The 20,224-nt window shown below is 41.0% G+C and overlaps 1 protein-coding gene across 1 annotated transcript in view; it reads left to right on the top strand.

Moving 5' to 3' along the window:
• vipr1b (vasoactive intestinal peptide receptor 1b) overlaps window positions 1-20,224 on the top strand; it is a gene marked incomplete at its 5' end in the record, with an annotated part of 47,940 nt that overhangs the window by 8,460 nt on the left and 19,256 nt on the right. Inside the window, 2 exons of the mRNA XM_084566059.1 lie at window positions 2,712-2,822; window positions 17,966-18,066. Of these exons, the coding sequence (XP_084422185.1) occupies window positions 2,712-2,822; window positions 17,966-18,066 (212 nt within the window). The remainder of the gene's footprint in view (window positions 1-2,711; window positions 2,823-17,965; window positions 18,067-20,224) is intronic.

The following is a 20,224-nucleotide window of genomic DNA, read 5'->3' as shown; positions in this document are numbered from 1 at the left end:
TTAAGGTCCTTTAGAAGCCTTAGTGCCAATCCATTCTCCTTCTTAGCATCATAACCCAATCAGATCTGAATACGCCAACATGATATGCATATTTCTAGATGCACTGTGACTTACGCGTCCAGACGTTGGGTGGTGGAAGAGGTACTCGGAGCTTTTCCAAAAGTAAAAGCAGCAATACCACAATTTAAAAATCCTTAAAAAAAAAATGTACTTATGCATTTAAATATTAAAAGTAAAACCAGATTTGTCTCTATCCAATATTTATATACATATACTGTATCTTATGGTCTTGGATTATACATTAAGAAAGTAGTATTGAAATATTGCAACTAAATGAGGGGGATTGTGTTTTCCCCATTTCATATTTTGTTAAGGTGGCTTAGTATACTGTAAAGCAATTTGTTGTATTTTGCATTATTTATTACATCAAAGATAGGCTAACATCTTTATCTGATGTAACTATAATAGTCAAAGTAAATCTAGCATAGTGAAGCTAGCATATAGCTACTCAGGTAGAGCACAAGGACCCTGTTATTTAGTACAATATCTGAGCTAATCTGCTGATGATGATACCGTTATTTCCCATGTCCATCTTGAATAAGTGTCCACACGTTGACTCAACATTTCCTGTAGCTGCCTGAGATTTATCTCTAGTTCGCCAGTGTTAAAGTAATTGTTGTCTGTGTATCCACGGCTATAGTGCAAACAGGAAGTGCTGCCGGCTAATATACCAGGAAGGTTGCGAAATGCACAATGTGCCGCAATTCTGACATACAATCGTAGACAGAAAAGGAGGTGCACTATTTAGCAAGTGGGGAAAAACAATAGGATGTTACATAAATCCCAGCAAAGCTCCACAGAGCCTCAACTTGAACAGAGGTCTCAATGAGCAGGGTCATTGAAGAGGATAAAATACAAAGCATAAAATTCGCCCTGAATGAAGTTGTTGTGGGACTCAAATTCGTGACTGCATTGTTGTCTTTTATTATATAAACATATAATGCAGTGTATGCACAGACAATGACCTCTACTCTGAATAAAGGTGCCTCTCTAAGTACACCCAGTAAAAATGGGTAAAAATACACCCATGCCCTGTGCACATGTGAACCCGTTAACACTCAAATTAGTATTTATGTTCTTTGGCCCAAATCTGGTTCAATGTCCTTCCTATGACTTTGCGAACACAGTGAAACTTGCGTTAAACTTTGTCAGCGCTATCTCCTCATTTCAATAAAAAAACAAATCACTACACATTCTGTGCATACTGCTCGGCGCATTAAGTGAATACACATGAAGGGCTCGCGTGGAAACAGCTTTCCTTATCTCTGCAGTGACCCTCATTTCTCTGCTTCCCTATCTGCTTCCTCAACAGGAAGGCAGTGGAAGACGCACTCAGAATAAACGAATTAGCACCGTTTGTGAGAAAGCATATGTTCAGCCTATGCAGTTGTGCAACGTATTGAATATAGGGATGAATATTTGTGGATAGTTATTAGCTGTGAGGCGCCTCTGAATGACACTTTCATAATTATTAAGCACAAACTACAGAAAAGTCTTCAAAAACATGCTTCTTAAAGATGGTTTGTGGGGGGAAAATGGTGTGTGATTGTTTATTGAAGACCAGCTGCAGCTGAGGAAGTTATACTAAACAACAACCCATAGTATTTGGGATTTGGATACACAATTAGATGGTTTCTCACACGAGAAAAAGCAGGTTTCACTTTTTGGAAAAATGTTTGTAGAGCCCAAAGAGCAAGACTGAGAATCAAGAGGACACCACAAGAGTACAACCAAGAGTGTAAAGCCAGTCGACAAACAGTAGGCCTATACATGTTTCACCTTGTGTTCTCATGGAAACGTTACCAGTCGCTGCCGAAGTACTGTTTTAATTCAAATTACTCCCTGATACTCAACTGGTGCTTACTCGTTTACTTGCCTGGTTTGTCCAGCAGGCAGTAGAGGGTAACTTGTGTGGACTCGGTACAAATAGGCAGGCTTCCCAGCACGCATTCCGCAGCCATTATCAAGGACGCTGCTGTTCCAGTTTCAGAATGACCGCCCTTTTGTCCTCCCGTCCTCCAGAGCCTGTGCTTCAAAATCGGGTTCTCAAGTCCGAAGCGTGCAAGTCTGGAGTTTGTGAACTTGGCATTGAAAGAAACGCCCCGTGTCGCTGAATGCGGTCCCATTCGTTTTTTTTTTATTTAACACCACAGAGCTGGGCGCTTCAAGTGGCCGAAGGTTTTGGCTGGTCACTGCTGATGCTCACTGAATTTCATTAAAATTCAATGCCATATAACTGATCTGTTAAAATAATCCTTTCAAAATAATTAAAACCGTTTATAATACAGTTTACATACTTTGCATTAAAAAACACTTTAGCGAAGTTCATGTCAATCAATAGCAGTATTTATTCATTGCATAGGCAGCTTTTACTTGTAGATTCTGTATATCTTCTGTTTAGATCATCTTTTTAGATTATGTGTCTGACAATATGTAGTGGACCTCTGTATGTTTTTAGTAACATATTGTGGAAATGACAGATATAGTGGAAGTGACCTGAATTCATGCAGCAATCAGCCTGTGCACACTGACTGTGTCACCGATGTCACGTTAAACACGTGATGTAATTTTCTCTTCGTGGCCCATGTGTGGTGTGTGTCGGGCCACGATATGAGGGATGCCATTTTAATGTTATTGTATTCTCCCGGCAGGGTGCCAAGGCATGTGGGACATCATCGCCTGTTGGCCGTCAGCCAGGTTTGGAGAGGTGGTGACAATAACCTGCCCCACGTACTTCAGCTACTTCAGTGACCAACACAAAGGTAAGCTCTCCTATGATACTACTACTAGTCTGCTGTCACATCACAGCTGAGGGGATCTTGTAAAAGAAGCACAGTTCAATCTGAGATTCTTCACACTGAGAAGATTCGCAGTCATTCTCTTGTCTGTAATTTTCTGTTTTCGAAGCACTACTTATTTGGTCACAAACAAGTCCACAGATTGTTACCATTTCCTATTAGCCAACTCGATTTCCCACAGTATTTTGATATATTTAAAATGATATTTGTATATAGCGGAGCCTTTGGCTAATTGCTGGAGATGAAATGAGTTGGTCGCAACCAAATGGATATTTAAAACGACTCGACACCCCCACAGAAAGCCCACGGCATACAGCTCACAGGAAAAGTGGATACTGATTCATGAGCTTCATAAAGAGCATCAGCACGTCACTGTTATTTACAGAGAATTTCAAAAATGTCTTCCATTTATGTAATGATCCTTTCAAAGAGCGAGAAGAATAGAGTGCAATCCCACCACAGGGCTTTAAACAGCAGCACCTTACAGACAGTGTTGCTTTAAAAAAAGAAAGAAACAAAGAAAGAGTGGTGAGCCTGTGAATTTGTGTGGTGCATTAAAAAAATCTGATCAAATGTTTCACATAGATCTGAGGCTACCTCAAACCCGTAACAAAAGTTTACCCGGGTTACAAATGAAAGACGGAATTTGAAGTTTGCGTGGAAACTCTGTCACAGATTTCCGTCTGGGTCTAAGAAAACAAGGAGCGCATCTCGCATGTTTATTTTGGAGGGAGCGTCGACACAGAGGACAGAGGATGGGAGACGGTTCACGGATCTAAGATAGCAAAAAGAAACATTACCAGATTTGTTTGTTATGTGCACAATCTTGTTAAATGTGTCACCCTTTGTCTCTAAGAGGGGCCAAGATTCAGTCCTCTTTAGCTCTCATTGATCTTATTAGTGGTCTTTTTCAGTGTTTTGCAAGCTTTCTTTAAAACCTTTCCTTTTTTTTTTGTTCTCACATCAGCTCATGTTAGCTTTTTAATACTTGACTCTGCAGCTCCTCTTAAAATGAAATAAAATGACACTGACACATCAGGCCTGTGTAAATGGCGGGTCAAACTTATTTCTTCCCCTCACTCCGTGAAATCACAGGACATGAGCGCTGCTTTCAAAGCATATTTGTGCCGTTGTATTTTTGACCGTGGCTGTGACACGCTGTGACTGTTCTGTGCTTTAGCGTCATTCTGGGAAATAGGCTTTTAATTTGGTTTAAAGTCATTTCCATGGACTTTTGCATTCTGAAAATGAACAGTGCAACACTGCATTTGTTTTACGTTCCTGGTTTTCTATGAACTTAGTGTGAAAATGCTGCTAATTAACATATCTGCAACAAATAAAATGTTCCTTGGCAATGCATTTCATCTGCCCCCTTCGGCTGTTTGAATAATTAACCTATAAAGTGCAATTCAAAGTCTCTGCAAATAGGAACTGGCAGTTGGGCCATAATCAAGCTCAACTATGCACACAGACTCTAAATGACAATTAAGCCATCTTTATCAGTTGCCGTCTGATTCATTTGAAAAGCAGTCCATAAACCATGTTTTAGAAGCATCTATATTAAAAAGCGTACATGCATATGTTATGCCCACATTTTTCTTTTTATCATTCAGAGGCTGCTGCCGACCTTCATCTGACTCCACCAGGGCCTTTTTCAAACAGTGTCGAACAGCTGTTCAGCCTTCTTTGCGTCTTGTTGCTTATCAAAGGTGTCAAGGTGATTTATCATGTTTAACTTCAGAAGACTACACCACAGGCCAGGGTCCACCAGCTCATTTTACCCATGCGCCGAATATTGTGAAGCATGCCGAGCCAAGGGCCAAAACATCCCGGGTCTTTTTTTTTTCTCCGTTGCGCCAATAGCAGCTGTTTTATGTGGAGATGGTGTATTTGCTGCTATCATTATTGTTAGTGTTAGTAGCAGCAGCATACAGCAATTGCTATTGGTAGTAGTAGTAAAAACAGTAATAACAATTTTGGCCTGGGGTTTACCACGCCTGTTGCGAGCATCAAATAGGGAAAAAAATGCACTCTTGAAACGAAGTATGTTCAAAACCGCCGTTTTCGTTCTGTAAATGCCAACGTGTGGACCACAAACAACAGCCCTACTTCAGTGGCGCACAGCAGGGAAAGGAAGACCCCGAGGCAAAGATAACTATGCCAACTTTTCTACAAAAGCCCAGCTATATCTCTGTGTACCATCAATAACATCAATAACAACAAGTGCTGATTGTTAAGCAGTGTACCCATTAGCAAAATGTCCTAAGAGACACCCATTCCACAGATAGAGTTATCGGCAGCATCTCTACAACCACATTCACCTCTAGAAAGTGACTGCAACGACAGGAAGACAAGTTTCGTACCGCCTTTTCCGCTGTTTCTGTTCTCTGTTCGCATTTATTTGCTCCTTTTTTTTGAGGTATGAAATGAGGCATATTATACAAATGAAATTATTAGTAGTGTTCTTGTGGTTGTTGTTGTAATTATCATTATACCACAATAAAAATGACAGCAATGGGCTGAGGCAATCCTGCTGAAGTAGCTGGCATTAAAACTGGTAGCATGCACGGTGTTTCAAAACAACGCTACGGTCTGCAGCATTTTCAACAAGACGGCGTAGCAGTCCAGTCCAATCAGATTTGAACTGGCGGGTTTTCCTGGTCGGCTTTTTTTGCGTTTTTAAGTGCAGGCCAGGGTGGCGACTTACGTATATTGATCAGCTGACAGGTGGCTAAGCTGGCTGAGGAGCATGTACAGCTGCAGTACGTCATGTATTATAATGCCTGTGGGTCGAAGGTCAATTGTATGGTGTGGGTCGAGGTCATAGGCTGCATGCTTGAGCAGAACTGGGTTTTCAAATTCAAATACACAATTTTAGGGTATTTCTTTTAAAATAAGAACCAAGATTAATAATGCTGTTGCAGCCGTGGCTAGAAATGTCATTAGGCGCCTCACATTGAATAAATTAGCATTGATAATTCAGCTCATGATTATGTTCTTTACCCACAGAAATGTGGGAAATTATTACGTTTTGGGGGTTATGATAAGGATACAGTATTTATTTATTTATTCTATTTTTTTTTTTTTTTTTACAATGTCCTCATCCTTACCACAGTGTGGCTGGTTAGATAATTTAGCAATATAAACTTTAAAAGTAGTTTCTGGGGGACAGTGTTGCACCATGTGAAGCTGTTTTGTAATTATAATGCTGAAAGTGACCAATAACCTGTGAAGATTGTGTTGACCCGGTGCTTCTGAACCGTAGTGTGACCCAGCAGAGTCTGACCGTCGGCCTCATGCTGTCTTGGATCATTTTCTCATGCCTGTGATATGACTGCCATTCAAGCTGTGTTTTCAATGTAATGTCGGTGTGAAAGGCGGCGCGTTTTACAAGAGTGTCACGAATCCTCCATGCATGTTAGCGCAGTAAACAGGATGCCCACTTCTTCATTCCCCCGTCTGGATTTTGCAGCGGAGTCCCTCAGTGTCCCAGCCACGCTTGCGTCCAATCTATTTTACACGTTCCCAAAGCCTAAAATGATTCTGTGCTGTAAGATCTTGTTCCATCTAGTAGATACACAACATCTCCCTCGTAAACACTCGGTTGATACAGCTTGAATGAGGTCTGCGTGTGAGAAAAGTCTTCAGCCTGAAATCTTTTCCAAAATCAGCTCCTAGCTCTATCTCAGACAAAAAGCAATGTCTTTAACTTGTTTTATTTTTGATGAACTTCAGTGCTAACAAGTTTTCCGTCGTCTCAGCGAAGCTGATCCTCACTGAGGATAAGGAGGCTGTAGTTTTGGCTTCGTGCCGGTGGATTATGGGCTGTTTGATTCCATCTCAGTTTTATATAACAAACCCGTTATTGCCCTGCGTGACCTCCAGATCTCTCTGTCTACCATCATTAGACTCCCGACTGTGCTCATTTATTTTCCAATTTCAAGGGGTGGCCATATTTTTGAGCTTGTGAACGGTTCACTGTGAAACAGACCGTTGTCATATTTCTATTATAAATATCTTTAACTTTGAAATTTTGAACTGTGTGGCAATATTGTGGTTGGGTTTTTGGGGGTGGTTTTGTGCTGGTACTATTTTGATGGTCTACACTTAGAGACTTTTTGAGCAACAGGTTTATTTTTATTTTTTATAGTTTCATTAGGCTTAATCTACAGAGGTAGACCAGTTCAGATGATGTTCTCTGACCCAAACCTCCTCTTCAAAGCCTTTTCTGCTTCCTCTCTGAGAGTCATTTTCAAATTGGTGCTGATAGATATCCATTCCCTCTTTTCAACACCTCTCAGCTTTTTTTTTTTCCCCTCCTCCTCTTGTGCTCATGCCTCCGTGACCCAACAAGTCAATGCTCATTCTTGCTCCCTGACTGAGAGAGGTGCTAATACCCGACTATCGACAGCCACACTGGAGGTGAAATGATGGGGCTTTCACTGTTAGGTTACCACTTACATTAAGAGATGATGCCAGACCGTGAGATCATACGCTGACGCCCCAGTGAAAAGAGTAAGATGGTGAGTTTGGTCGCAGTGTTGAAACTGAAATGGATTTCAGCTTTCTTCCATGGATTAAAGGACTAACGGGGCAATCTGGATTGTGTCCATCCTTCCCCACGTTTGTACTGTACACGTCCATGTTAACATTCAGGTTACCGGTTGTCAAAAACTCATTTTAAGCCTACTCTTTTTCAGACTCATCTTGTTTCGCTGTTCTTCCACCAGACAAATCACTAGTTTCCCTTGAATCCTTGTCTTCCTGTTTCAATTTTCCTCACTTTAATGTGAAAGCAAAACAATGAATGCATACATTTGATATTTTGATCCTTAACAAAAGTTAGATGATAATATCGATACGTGTCTGTATGCTGCTTCTTAAGCTAAAGGAAGCATGTCATTAGCGCAGCCTAGCTTAACTTAGCAGAACTGGGGAAGGGAGTAATTCAAGTGCCAGTGTAACCCAGATCTAGATGCAATGTTTCAGGTTGAAAAAGAAACGTTACTAAATAGGTTTTGAGTTGAGAAAGAGCAGGGGTGTGTAGAGGTTAAATAATCTATCAGTCGGGCTAAACTACAGTGTCTCAGGTGATAGCTTAGCCTGTCTTTCTTCCTTCCTCCCCTGTTGGGCCAAGCTAACAGGGTTCATTTTTAATGGACCTGAAAAAAAATATCAATCTTTTCATCTAAACAAGCCTGCTTGTTAAAATTTTAAAGCATTCCCTTAAAACAGTTGAAGTCGTGTTATTGTCTTACAGTAGAAACCACAGCAGGACTATGACTCGAGCTGAAAACACTTGACTCAGTTTAATAATTTCTTTGATGCCTTGTTTTTGCTCACAGTGTGTCAAATTTCACTTTCATCAAGTTTTCAAAGTCTCTACCGCAACGGCTTTTCATGTATTTTGTCCAAAAACATCATCTAGTGGGTGGCAGATTTCTTTAAACTTGCGTAGTTTGTGAAGAAAAAAGCAAATCCATCACCTCTTGAACAGTAAAATTCCTCTGAGCTCTTTGTGCAGGCATACCCCCCCCCCCCCCCGGGAGTGATGATGCACTCATACAGGCATTAGCACCTCAGAGAGTCCAACAGCAAATTAGAGACCCAGAGAAATGTGACACTTCAAAGATGGAGGCTGCACTTTCAACCCCACATGTGTTGATGGCAGCGTGAAAGAGGCAGAGTTTAGATCTAATATCGCAAGAATCCTGTCACGTTTCGAATCGATTTGAGATTTCAACAAAATTCCATTCATTTTGTGTTATTCTTAGCATGCTCATTTTTAAGTTTTATTTACAAGCGTAGTGAAACAACTTTCTTACTCTAGATGACACGTTTGTAAGGCGGTGACTTAATTTTCATAAATCTGGGACAAACAAGAGCCTTTAAACATTTTCCTTGACAATGCAATAAACATTCAGTTTTTCCTGTTTGATTATTGGATGAGTAAACAAGATTAGTATTCATGGTGCTGTAGACTGTAATTTCCCCTTGAGGCAGGCATTCAGCCACAGATGACAACTGCTTTGTTTGTCATGTATCATCAAATGAAATTGTCAGTTGACTGTGAGCCATGACAGTTTGTTTATTTTGGATGTTTTAAGCTTTTTTTTTTTTTTTGCCTTTACGTTATTGTTTACTGATCTCCACCCAGACTCCAACCCCGGGAGTTTCCATCTGCACCGTAATCTCTGGTAATACAAGTAAAGTACAGAATGTTTTAAAAAGGCTCTCATTACTTATGAACAAACATCACGTCAGTGCTTTTTCATTTGTTCTCGATCATTTATAATAGCGGATGTATTTTTTTTTCTGAATGAATGAGGCAAAACTCCACTGACGCAGCGGCACCCCTGTTGAGTGTCGTCGGTCTTTATTGTGACTCGTTAGGCACTGCGGTCACACTACCATGCGGACACATGTGACCCAAACCACCTCCAAATGTGGTCAGAGAGGATCTCTCAAATGTGATCTCAATGCATCCCGGGGGTGTTCACACCTGTTTTTTTCATGATCGGATCGCCAAGATCAGATCTTAATGCAAGGTCAAAACAGGCCTCTTTAAAGCCAACTTAGACATGTAGCACCCACCTAGACCAGACCAGACACCCCCACCCTATAGCAATGACACTCCGTGATGGCAGCAGCCATCCCCAGTAGGATGCAGCCTGACACAGGCACACACACAAAAACGGTTTAGAAACAACTAAAAAAACCTGAAAAACAGCACACAGTGTTGACCTGGCCTCCAAATTCACTAGATCCCAAACTGATCAAGTATCTGTAGGATGATCCACAGAGGCCCCTCCCCTCAACCTATAGGACCTAAAGGCCCCCACTAACAACATTCTGTTACCAGACACCACAGGACACCCTCAGAAGGTCAATGTCCATTCTCTGATGAGTCACAACTGTTTTGGAGGCACAAGGGAGACCTACACAATGTTAGGAATAAGGTGTAGGCCTGATCAGAGTATAGCGTACATATATTCTCTTAAGAAAGCAACAAAAAACTTCTGATTTTATTCTGATACAGGGTTTTTGGTCATTGTTAAATTTAAGTTGAGATTGTCTTATTGTGTACAAATGAATCGTATAAACTTCCTCAGATTGTAATGTAGTTATTTTCCTCTTTAATGTAAACTTGACTTTTCATTTGACAGACCGTTTTAGATTTTCTTTACATATCATTTCTGAAAAATATAATCAGGGAAAGAGTCAGTTGGTGGTTATTCAGAGGAAAATTCTAATCCTAATGACTTTTCTGTCAGACCATTTGGAGTCGGTGCTGCAAATTGAGGCAAATGTCATTTTTAATGGAACTCCTCACATGTTCTTCCTTCAGTACGTTCAAACACAGTGAAAGTACAAAATAGTCGTGACCTTTTCCTGCCACTGAGATGTAGCTCTTTTTTTGCTCAACCCACATCTGTCTCTGAGCCACCAGTGTACTCCATCCTCTGGGATCAGCTTCTGTTGCTCAGGCTGTTACACACCACAGAGTTGGCCGTCTATCCACATTCAGTAAAACTCTTTTGGTCATGTTTCTGTCACGTCAGAGGACATTGCATTGACTTACATTTATTTTCTGAATATTTACCGCGCTCTAACAACTGCGCTGTGTCTCAAATCCCGTACTTCCTTTTGAAACCATTCACACTGAAATGATGCCAACAAGCAGTGTGCATTAAGCACACTCCCAAGAGTAAAACATTGTAGTGTGAAACAAAGGACAGTGGTTACATAACACCAGACAATTTTCAAACTTGTGGAAATGACGGCTTTGGAAGCTGCAGCTGTTTAAGTCATAGCGGCGAACATAACGCCATACAAATGTTATATTTCACTTCCACTATACTGTTGTTAGATAGAAGCCATCTGTCTGTTTATTGAGTTAATTAAGGAGTCAGCAAGTAATCAGTACTGGTACAGATCAGCCGATCATATGTTGCCAACACCATTTCCACGTAGGTGTTTTGAGATATGGGCCAAATTTTCACCATCAGTCTTATGTGATGCTAATAATTTGAGACTGTTTAAACAGATATACTGCATGTCCCTGCAACATCAACACACACAGTCCCATGCTAGAGCAAAGTTGGGGAGGTTTCTACCAAAGTCACAGATTCAGAAACTGTCACAAAACAAGATTAGCCTGGGTTTAGCTAGACTCAATTCTCATCAGAATATGAGTCCGGTAACACGCCATTTGAATTTCACTATGAGACCTAATACAACTGATATAGAGAAGAAGAAGAAGAACCTCTGCATGCAACTGATAGTCCCACAACCAATAAGAGACACCACAGCACTCAGTTGACGTTTATGACCAAAGTCGCCATTGCTCTTCTGTCCATCACCACGCAAAGCACAACCAAATCATTTGACTGGTTTGACAGATCTTTGCCAGAGCATGATCAGCTCCCAGCGGAGTGATTCCAGATTCCAACTTTCTGCCACAAATAATTTGTGGGCGAGGAAGTTGGTCTGGAATCCACTCAATGGACCTTTTAAAATCACACAAATGTATTATTTGAGGTGAGTTTCATATGCCATTTAATCTAAACAAGTGGTTGGATCTGGACCAATTCACTACACTCAACCATATTTTCTCCCTCAACTGTTTCTTTAAACCTTTCTATAGGTGTTTCATCTTCATGTGTAAAGCCTCACCAGAAAATCCACAATGTTTATTTTGAAAAAAAGAAGTGCTTTAACTGTCAAGGTTTTCAGGATAAGGGGAGTAAGACCCAAATGCAGGACACCAGGCAATGAGGCAGGAGTTGGCAAAAAAATTAATTTAATTAAACCAAAAGTAACGCAAGGCGCTGAACGTAACATAACAAGGCCACAGCTTGAAAACACAGGGAACACAGAGAAACAGTAGAAAACAGTATGACACAGCAGAGGACAAAGCGAAAGGCAGGACGATATATACACAAGGGCAGAGGAGACACGGGTGAAAACAATCAGGGTGGGGCAGACAATTACACAGGTGGGAAATCACAGGACAGGAAGAAGGCAAGACAAGAAACAAGGAAAAACTTAACAAAATAAAACAGGAAACTCAACAACATGAACAGAGCTCAAAACATGAACACAGGACATCAAAACGCAGAACCATGACATTAACCTCGTCGTGGTTTTGGATGTCTTTTCTGTTACCCCGTTTGGTTTTCCTGGTGTTTGCTGCTTTGTTTTCCCTGGGGCTTCCTGTTTTTATTTTGTAATTAGTTTTCTTTTACTTCCTGTCTCTGTTCCGGCTCACCTGTCTCGCCTTGTGTCTTTTGTCTCATTGGTCTCACCTGTCTCTCGTTATTCCATCAGTGTGTGAGTCCACATATAACCCTGCCTTTCCCTTTGTCTTTTGTCAAGTCGTCTGTGATGTTCCCCCTGTTTGTCTTGCACTCTTGCTTCCTTGTGTTCCTTAGCGCTCCTCTTCGTTTTGGCTCTTACCCGTTTTTGGATTTGTGTTCTTGGATTACCCTGCCTCTCTGGGTCTTGCAAGTTGCAACTAAACTTGACAAAACCAACTAAATTTGTGCCTCATCTTCCAAAAACTGTCCTCAGGGTTTATTTTATCCATGAGCACATGTTTTTCCCAATCTCAGCCAAGAAATTTTATTTTCCATAACCCACCCACCAGTGACGTTTTACTTCTAGTAGTGCCATGCCAAGGGAATAAGACAGTGTACTGGATTTAAAAAAAAAAAAAAAAATGCCATGCCTGGAGGACAGATCACCAGCTTTGGGTGCGCTGAGCTTCCTGTGCTGTCAGAGTTTTGCACCTGTACTTCAGCTGATATCTGAGTAGCAGCCTTAGTAGCGCAGCAGCCAAAACTGACTTTTAAAGCTGTGGGATTCATTTAAAGTCCAACATTTGATTTGTTAGAAGTTTTCTGACCAATCCTTCACAGCTTGCGGCATGTCAAAATTAGTTTCTCTAAGCTCAGAAGACATGTATTATATTTTTAAGATATCACCAAGGAAGTACTAAAGTTCAGAACTATGTGGGCAGTGTACAAATAAGTCAAAAGGAGCTTTGTCACTGCCAGCAGTGTGAATTCCTGGAAAGCTGTTTCAAAAAACAACGGCATACGCAGCAGTGGAACATGAGATCTGGTAAAAGTTTGACGTAGGAATGCTAACAAGAATGACAAATAGTGCTTGAAAAAGTTGAGTAATTTACTTTTCAAACTTGAGGCAGACAGTGTAAGACGGGAACAGCCGGAGGTAAGCTCCTCTGCAAGAATACAAAGACACTGACACCGAGACTGGAGCTCTGGGATAAATCTGCCTAAATCCACTCCTTCAAAAACAAACTTTCTCTCTCTATAAACACAATCATAGAGACTGACCGTTATACGTCAGTTGAGCCTTCTTGACATTTTGACATTTCCAGCTTAAGATGACACAAGGAATAAAACAATGTCCGTGTGTCCTTTTGTCTGTCTTCTGCAGTCCGTCTGTCCACTTGTTCGTTCTGGTGAAGGTCGTGTCAGACAGTAACTAATCAAGACTCAACCAGTATAGGTCTGTTGTTGCTGTGAAATGATGCTAAGGAATTCATGAGGATGTTTGCTTATACCCTGACCCTATCTTTTCTTCTCAACATGCAAGTCACACCTTATCTTCTTACACCTTGAGAAGATAACATGAGATCATGTCCACTTGTGTTCATTTTGTTCATGAGCTAAGTGGACATGTAGCAGGCCTACATGTTCCCATTGATGAGCATGGGTTGTAGATATTACACATTTATCTGAAATGTGTAATATCTATTATGAAACAGATTACTGGTGCCTCGTGTAATCTGTGTGTAAGCGGTGCTTTTCTAATTGCTCCTGATTGAGTGTTATGTGCGGTTTATGCTGACGTGCATCTCCCCAGAAATGTAACTACGTGCCGCGGCTATTTTCTGCTTTAGTATTTCCAGCTGCTTGTCCGTCTCCTCAATTTTCGAATTGATTGTTTTGGATCAATAAAGATGGAACACATCGAGGAAAGGTTAACTGAGGAGGTTTGGAGATACAAACATTTGTATGATCCATTTACGGTGAAGTTTTGGCTAAAGTTTCAGGCGCAATTGTTGAAAGTGAAGCAGGAAGTACAAACAAAAATTAACCTGACTAGCAAAACAGACACGCATGGCCGTAGACACAAGACAAAGAGGACTAGGAAGGACTGGAATCCTTTAGTTCAGAGGAAAAGACTCTTTAATTTTAAATGTTCCTCTAATAATACAATAAAACAGCTGCATGTCTTATGTGGGTACAGACCCAGACACTTGTCAGAAAATCTATTTAAGAGTGTTGTATAGTATAGTAGAGATCAAGGAGGATTTATTTGTCTTCCAGTGGTTTTTGAGTTAGCAGGTAGGCAGAGACAAATTCTCGATAAAGTGAAATCAACATCAAGCGGGGCTCCACTGAGCGGATGTTATCTGTTACACTAAGGAAACCAATTCTGAAAACATGCTGCCATTTCTCCTGTGTGAGCGTATCTGATCCGTATCAAGTGAACTGGAGGCAATCTGTATCTCTGAGCTCTGCTAGATGTGTTTCAGTCAATTATTGATTTTACTACAGAGCAAAAAAAAAAAGACATTTCCACCACTGAACAGCTAGAAGGAGAGTTTTTCTTCGTTGTAAGTTTATCCCTAAATGACGGCTGAAGCTGCTCCCCGTGTGGAAAGACATGTTGCCTCAGGTGATTGTGACCCAGCTCGGTGGAGCCGGCTCTTTGTTTGCAAATGGCTCGACGCAGTGGCCGACGACAGTGCTCCACTTATCTGACAGCAGCCTGACAAAGCCTCCCTCCTGCATGAGAATTCACAGATTAAGCTGTTAGTGGGGATAATGGGACTCTCAGAGGTGGGGGCCTGTTAGCTTTTGCTCTTCTGTGGCATTTGTACACCCACTGTGCACTCTGCGTGTGCAAAGAAAAACAAACGTTAACAGATTGTATTATTGGACGGAGGGCAGTGGAACAAATAGCATCTGTTCATATGGGATGATAGGGAAAAAAAGGAAGGGTGAGAGAAAAACGTCCGTTTGCACAAGTTTGCTCTGAAGCAAACCTGAAGGTGGCAATCTTAAAGGCTCATCTAAGGTACGGCGGGACCAGACGTAACCGTAACCTACACATGTAGCCTACGCGAGCCATTTATACTTGTGCGCTAGTCAGTCTGGCTCTGGCCACCCAAAGGCTCGTCGGCGCTGTGTCTTTTTTGCCAGTCGGGTTAATTTTTGTTTTCACTTCCTGCTTCACTTTCAACAATGCCGACTGAAACTTTGGCCGAAATTTCACAAAAGACGAGTCATGCAAATGTTAACCTTTCCTCGATGTGTTCCATCTTTATTGATCCAAAACAATTAATTCCAAAATTGCGGAGATGGAGAAGCAGCTGGAAATACTAAAGTGGAGATATGCTACTACCAAGTGAACCAATCACAGCCCCTGCATTTCTAGGGAGGCGCACGACCAGCTATGGCAATAGGATCTGCGTAGGGTCTCGGCTGCTGTCAAATTGACGCAGAAACAGCCTATAACACTCTGATTTTCTAACTACAAGTAGTTCAGAGAGAAACATTGTATTGTAAGGTTTATTGTGTAACATTGCATCACATTCACTAAATCCCCCATTAATATTAAGGATGATGTGCCAAAATGGATTTTCTCACTCTCCAAAAATATAACCACAGGACAAGTTCCCATCTTTTCCTGTTGCTCCACAGTGTAATGCTGCTTTAACGCATCCCCACACAAAGTAATCAGTTGTTATGTCTATGAAATGGCCTTGAGAAGTGACGTTGCTCAGCTTTCAGGTGCTTTTCTTTCCTTCCTCTCTCTGGCACTTTGCAATATTCTGCAATGCAGTAATAAATCTGCTGCAAGGAGTGGAGGCTCACCACCCAGACTACAAATGAACGGGGGCCTGAAATATTACTTAACGTCAACTTCAGTCAGTGTTTTCATTTAAGATCCTCGGGAGGATTCAGCCCACACCTTCCCACAGCAACTCTTCAAAACCCCTTTGAAAACTTATTTCCTGACAGGAGAGGAATTATGTTTAATGAGACTGATCTGTGAGCCGTGCGTCTTCTTTCGCAGAAATTGAAGTGTGTTTCGCAAAAAAAAAAAAAAAAAAACATAAAGAGAGAGAGAGAGAGAGAAGAATTGGCAAACTGTGCCCACAGCAGAGAAAGATGAGATGACATTTCAATCACATGAGCCCTCTCTGGTTCAGCACATTTCTACCAATCTCCTGCTACAAATACTTCCGTGGCTTATTGCCTGCGAACGGATGTAATTGCTGACATTTACATGCGCAGAGCAGTTAGGCTGTCAGTCACATGGTGGTCAAGGTCTCATTTGGGTTAAGCTGTTTACATAAACCTTTGATGCCCCACACATGAATAAACCATGAATAAATCCCATGAATAAACCAAGTAACAGACTATTTTTGGGGCTCCTTTCACAGAGCATTAGGATTTCTTTGGCGGAGAACAAGCTGCTTGATGTCCTTACTATAATGTGTTACCACTCATATTTTTAGTGGTGACACACACCGATACCTTGACTGCAGAAGCACATGTAGGAAATCTACAAAACAATGAAGGAAAATTAAATCATATCAGTCAAACTGAAAGAGTAAAAGTAAGAGCAGAGTACAGAACCCGACAATAGAATCAGTATTAATACACATCCAGTAGAAGCAGATGAAATCACCGCCATAGAGGTCACAACTGCAGGAAAACCCCACTGAGTCAGGATGAATAAAAGAAGAAATATACAGAAGGAGACTATTTAATTAGCCGATAGATCGCTCTGGTTTTTGCAACCCTGTCTAGATCTCTACATTATCATCAGTGTTTTTAACTGAGCTTGTTCCTCGTCTGCACAAATGTTGTTTAATTCAACTAATTTGCACCAAAAAAAAAAAAAAAAGCTCTATAAATAAGGAAACACCCCGAGGATAGCATTTTTTATCAACTTCAGTTTTATTTACATAGCATCAGTGACAATCCAAATTGCCTCAAGACGCTTTACAGAACCCAGAGACTGAAAGCACTGAGGCGACGGTGGGAAGGTAAAAGATCTCTTCAGAAAACGGGTAATTCGGTGCTTCGTAACTATCTTACGCTTATTTTCCTTTTTAGTGTTTTTTTTATGTGCAAACGAGCTACTGTGGACAAGCAATTCCCCCAGAGGATCAATAAAATCTATCCAAGTCGAACTCTAAGACTCCTTTAGTGAGCTGATTAGAGTTGCAGAAAGTTGTGAATGAAGTTAAAGATAGTCTTCCTGATTTAATTTATGCTGAGCTTTATAAAGCCAAGTTGTCAGTAATTGACTTGAATTAATTAGATAAAAACAATCAGTCTGTACAACGATAGACAAAATACTGTATCTGGCCACGTCATTTAAATTCTACTTGTAATCACGAGCATGATTGGACATTTTTATAGTTTATGGTATTGTTGTCTGACTGCTTCTTGTGTCTGTGTTGCCTGAATCCCGGGGATCAGGAAGCAAATCCTGCTCTCTGGTGCCTTCTTTGTAGTAAATACAGTAAATGTGGCGCTTCATTCATCTCAAAATGGTTTGCCTTTCGACACGATCCGGGCCGTGATGCATTTCTCGCCATACTGTGAATGGAAAAGTAAATTCGCACTATGTAAACTGTCGAAAGTGTCTCAGGCTAGAGTTATTAAATTAAAACATCACTGTGTGGGCCTGGTAATATTTCCTCATATGGCCATTTCTTGGAGCATGGTAATCTTTATTTGGTGTTGGACGCGCATCAAGATAAGAATCGCTTTGTCAATATCTGCAGCTGCCGCGAGCCTTTCTGCAGGCACAGATAATACACGAGTCAATAGCGGCTCGCATTAGCATGAGAGAGTGACACAGCCCTTTGTGGATTTCAAAGTTTTCTTGTTTGGTTGCAACAAACTTAACAATCCAGTTAGAGGTCACTGGAGGAGTCACAGAGTGTGTCTCGCAGAGATTGTTTTGAATTTGTGAACTAACTTGGTGGGCAGATGAAAGAGAAATGTGCCCGGGTGGCTGTGACCTTTTTATTTCTTCTCTGTCTCCAGGTAACCTCTCTAAAACCTGCACAGCAGACGGCTGGACTGAGATGCATCCCCTCGACATTGCCGTGAACTGCGGATACAATCTCAACAGCACAAGCGATGATGTGAGTAAAGCAGGGGTCTCATAGTGAACGGACGCAGTAGGAGAATATCTCTAGAGCCAGTGGGCCGGAAGAATTGAACGAGAACATCTTTTCTACTCTCTGTGGGTGGGTGTTGTTAGTTCTATCAGGAAAATGGCTGTATTGATTGTTTCTGGACTCTGCTGTTTCCCTCATATTTGGTCTGTGTTCTTTCCTTTGCATGGCGCTGCTTCAAATGGCTGGGTCATTTACAGCTTCAGTAACATTTCTGAATGTACAGTATAATGCTCTTAGCACATGCTGTATGACCATGTGAGGGCTTTGAAAAGCAAATTTAGACCTTTGTTATACAGGGAGTAAACACATTTACGTAAATATCTTCAGAAATAATATTTATTTCTTTAAGGAAAATGACTTATTGGCTCCTTTGTTGAGAGTTAGATGAGAAGATCTATAGCTGGTGATTAACTTAGCCTAGCTTAACATAAACTGGGAATCATTTAGTCTGCCCACAGCTGTATGATACATTATAGTTGTATTTATAAATCTCATTCATTTACATTTATTGTATTTTAATGTCATTTTCAAAACCATGATCTGCACTAACATGTAAATATCACAATTTGTGGTTTTGGCGGGAGTTAGCATGCGGCACCAAGAAACTCACTAAGAAATGTAAAAGGTAACAAAAATGCAAGAGAGCCTATGTCACCGTAGACATATTGACGTTCATCCTACGTGGTGCACAAGTAACAACAATGTGTGGCTCTCTGGGAAATGGGGTTCACAAACACACCCCACAGTTGCAGCTAAAGACAACTAAATTATCATCTAGATGGGTAGCGCTGGTGCCTCACAGCAAGAAGGTCCTCGGTTCGAATCCCCGGGGCGGAGAGGGTTCGATTCTCAGGGCCTTTCTGTGTGGAGTTTGCATGTTCTCCCTGTGTTTGCGTGGGTTTTCTCCGGGCACTCTGGTTTCCTCCCATAGCTACGCCGTCAAATTGACCTAAACTGCCTATAACTGTTCCCAGATTCCATGCTAGGCTAAGCTAATCATCTCGTTAGACTAGCATATAATAACTGCGTTAAATCCTGCAGCAGCTCACAAAAAATTGATTTTCTGGAGGTTCTGATCTAAGCTCCTTTGCATTCATGTGACATACTTTGTCAGACACTGATAAATGAAACTTTTCGTTATAAAACAACCAATAACTATCATGTTGTATCACCTAAGCTTTCTTGTAATTTCACAAAACCAAATTTGTTGTAACATGTTAAGGTGGTTAAAACAAAAAATGTGTACATGGTGTTAAAATGAAAGAAGAAGGCCATTGCCTTGAAAGACACTGAAGTTCTTATTTAAAAAAAAAAAAAAAGGTAAATATAAAATAATCTTTATGTGGTTTTATTTTCCATTGTGTGCCTCCAACATTTTTTTTTTCAAACTGAAGTATTTATGAAATAAAAGCCAAAAATGTTCTATCATTAAAAATGAAAGCAGCAATAGGAGAATATTGTTTGCTGTTTTCTGGAGGATGCACATGTCTTGAAGGATTTTCACTGAATTTTCATTGACAAGGCCGGGCCTCTTGTTATCGGGCATCATGAGTCACTGGAGGTTATTCATAAAGCCTCCAGGGGGTAAGAAGAGAATAAATGCATCAAACGTTAATCTTCTCTGGGTTGGTTTTGCTGCATAGAGAGGTAATCTTGTCTCTGTTGATGAAGGTGGAGCAGGGTGAAGAGTGGATGAGCACTACAGGGTGGTAAAAGCTTTCTTTGTGGTTTACTCGTCTCTCTGAGTCACACTGGCCGCCTCATTAGTATGTCACAGTGGAAGTCAGGAGGGACCTGGGTGGGGAAGTACTCTAAAAGGAATTCGATGTCTGTCTTTCTGCATACTTCATAGCTCCGTGTGCTGCTTGATGCAGGACTCTAAATTTCATTTTCATCAAGCGCTAAACAGACAGTGGCCCGGCAGTAACACGGTGAAGCTACTCTGGAAGGGTCTGAATGTGCTAAAACCTGCACTTCCTAAAATTCATGTATTTTATGACTATATTGATTCTTATTAGGTAAAGGGGAAGACTGCAGCCCAAGAAATCTTTACTTGCAGCACTCAAAGGTTACTGGAGTCAGTAAATTTAGCATAGTCCCCACTTTTCCCTAGTAACGGTGG

The sequence above is a fragment of the Chelon labrosus genome, assembly GCF_963514085.1.
Source record: "Chelon labrosus genome assembly, chromosome: 18".
NCBI lineage: Eukaryota > Metazoa > Chordata > Actinopteri > Mugiliformes > Mugilidae > Chelon > Chelon labrosus.
The sequence above is the reverse complement of the archived record's forward strand: the minus strand, read 5'-3'. Positions and strand labels throughout refer to the sequence as shown.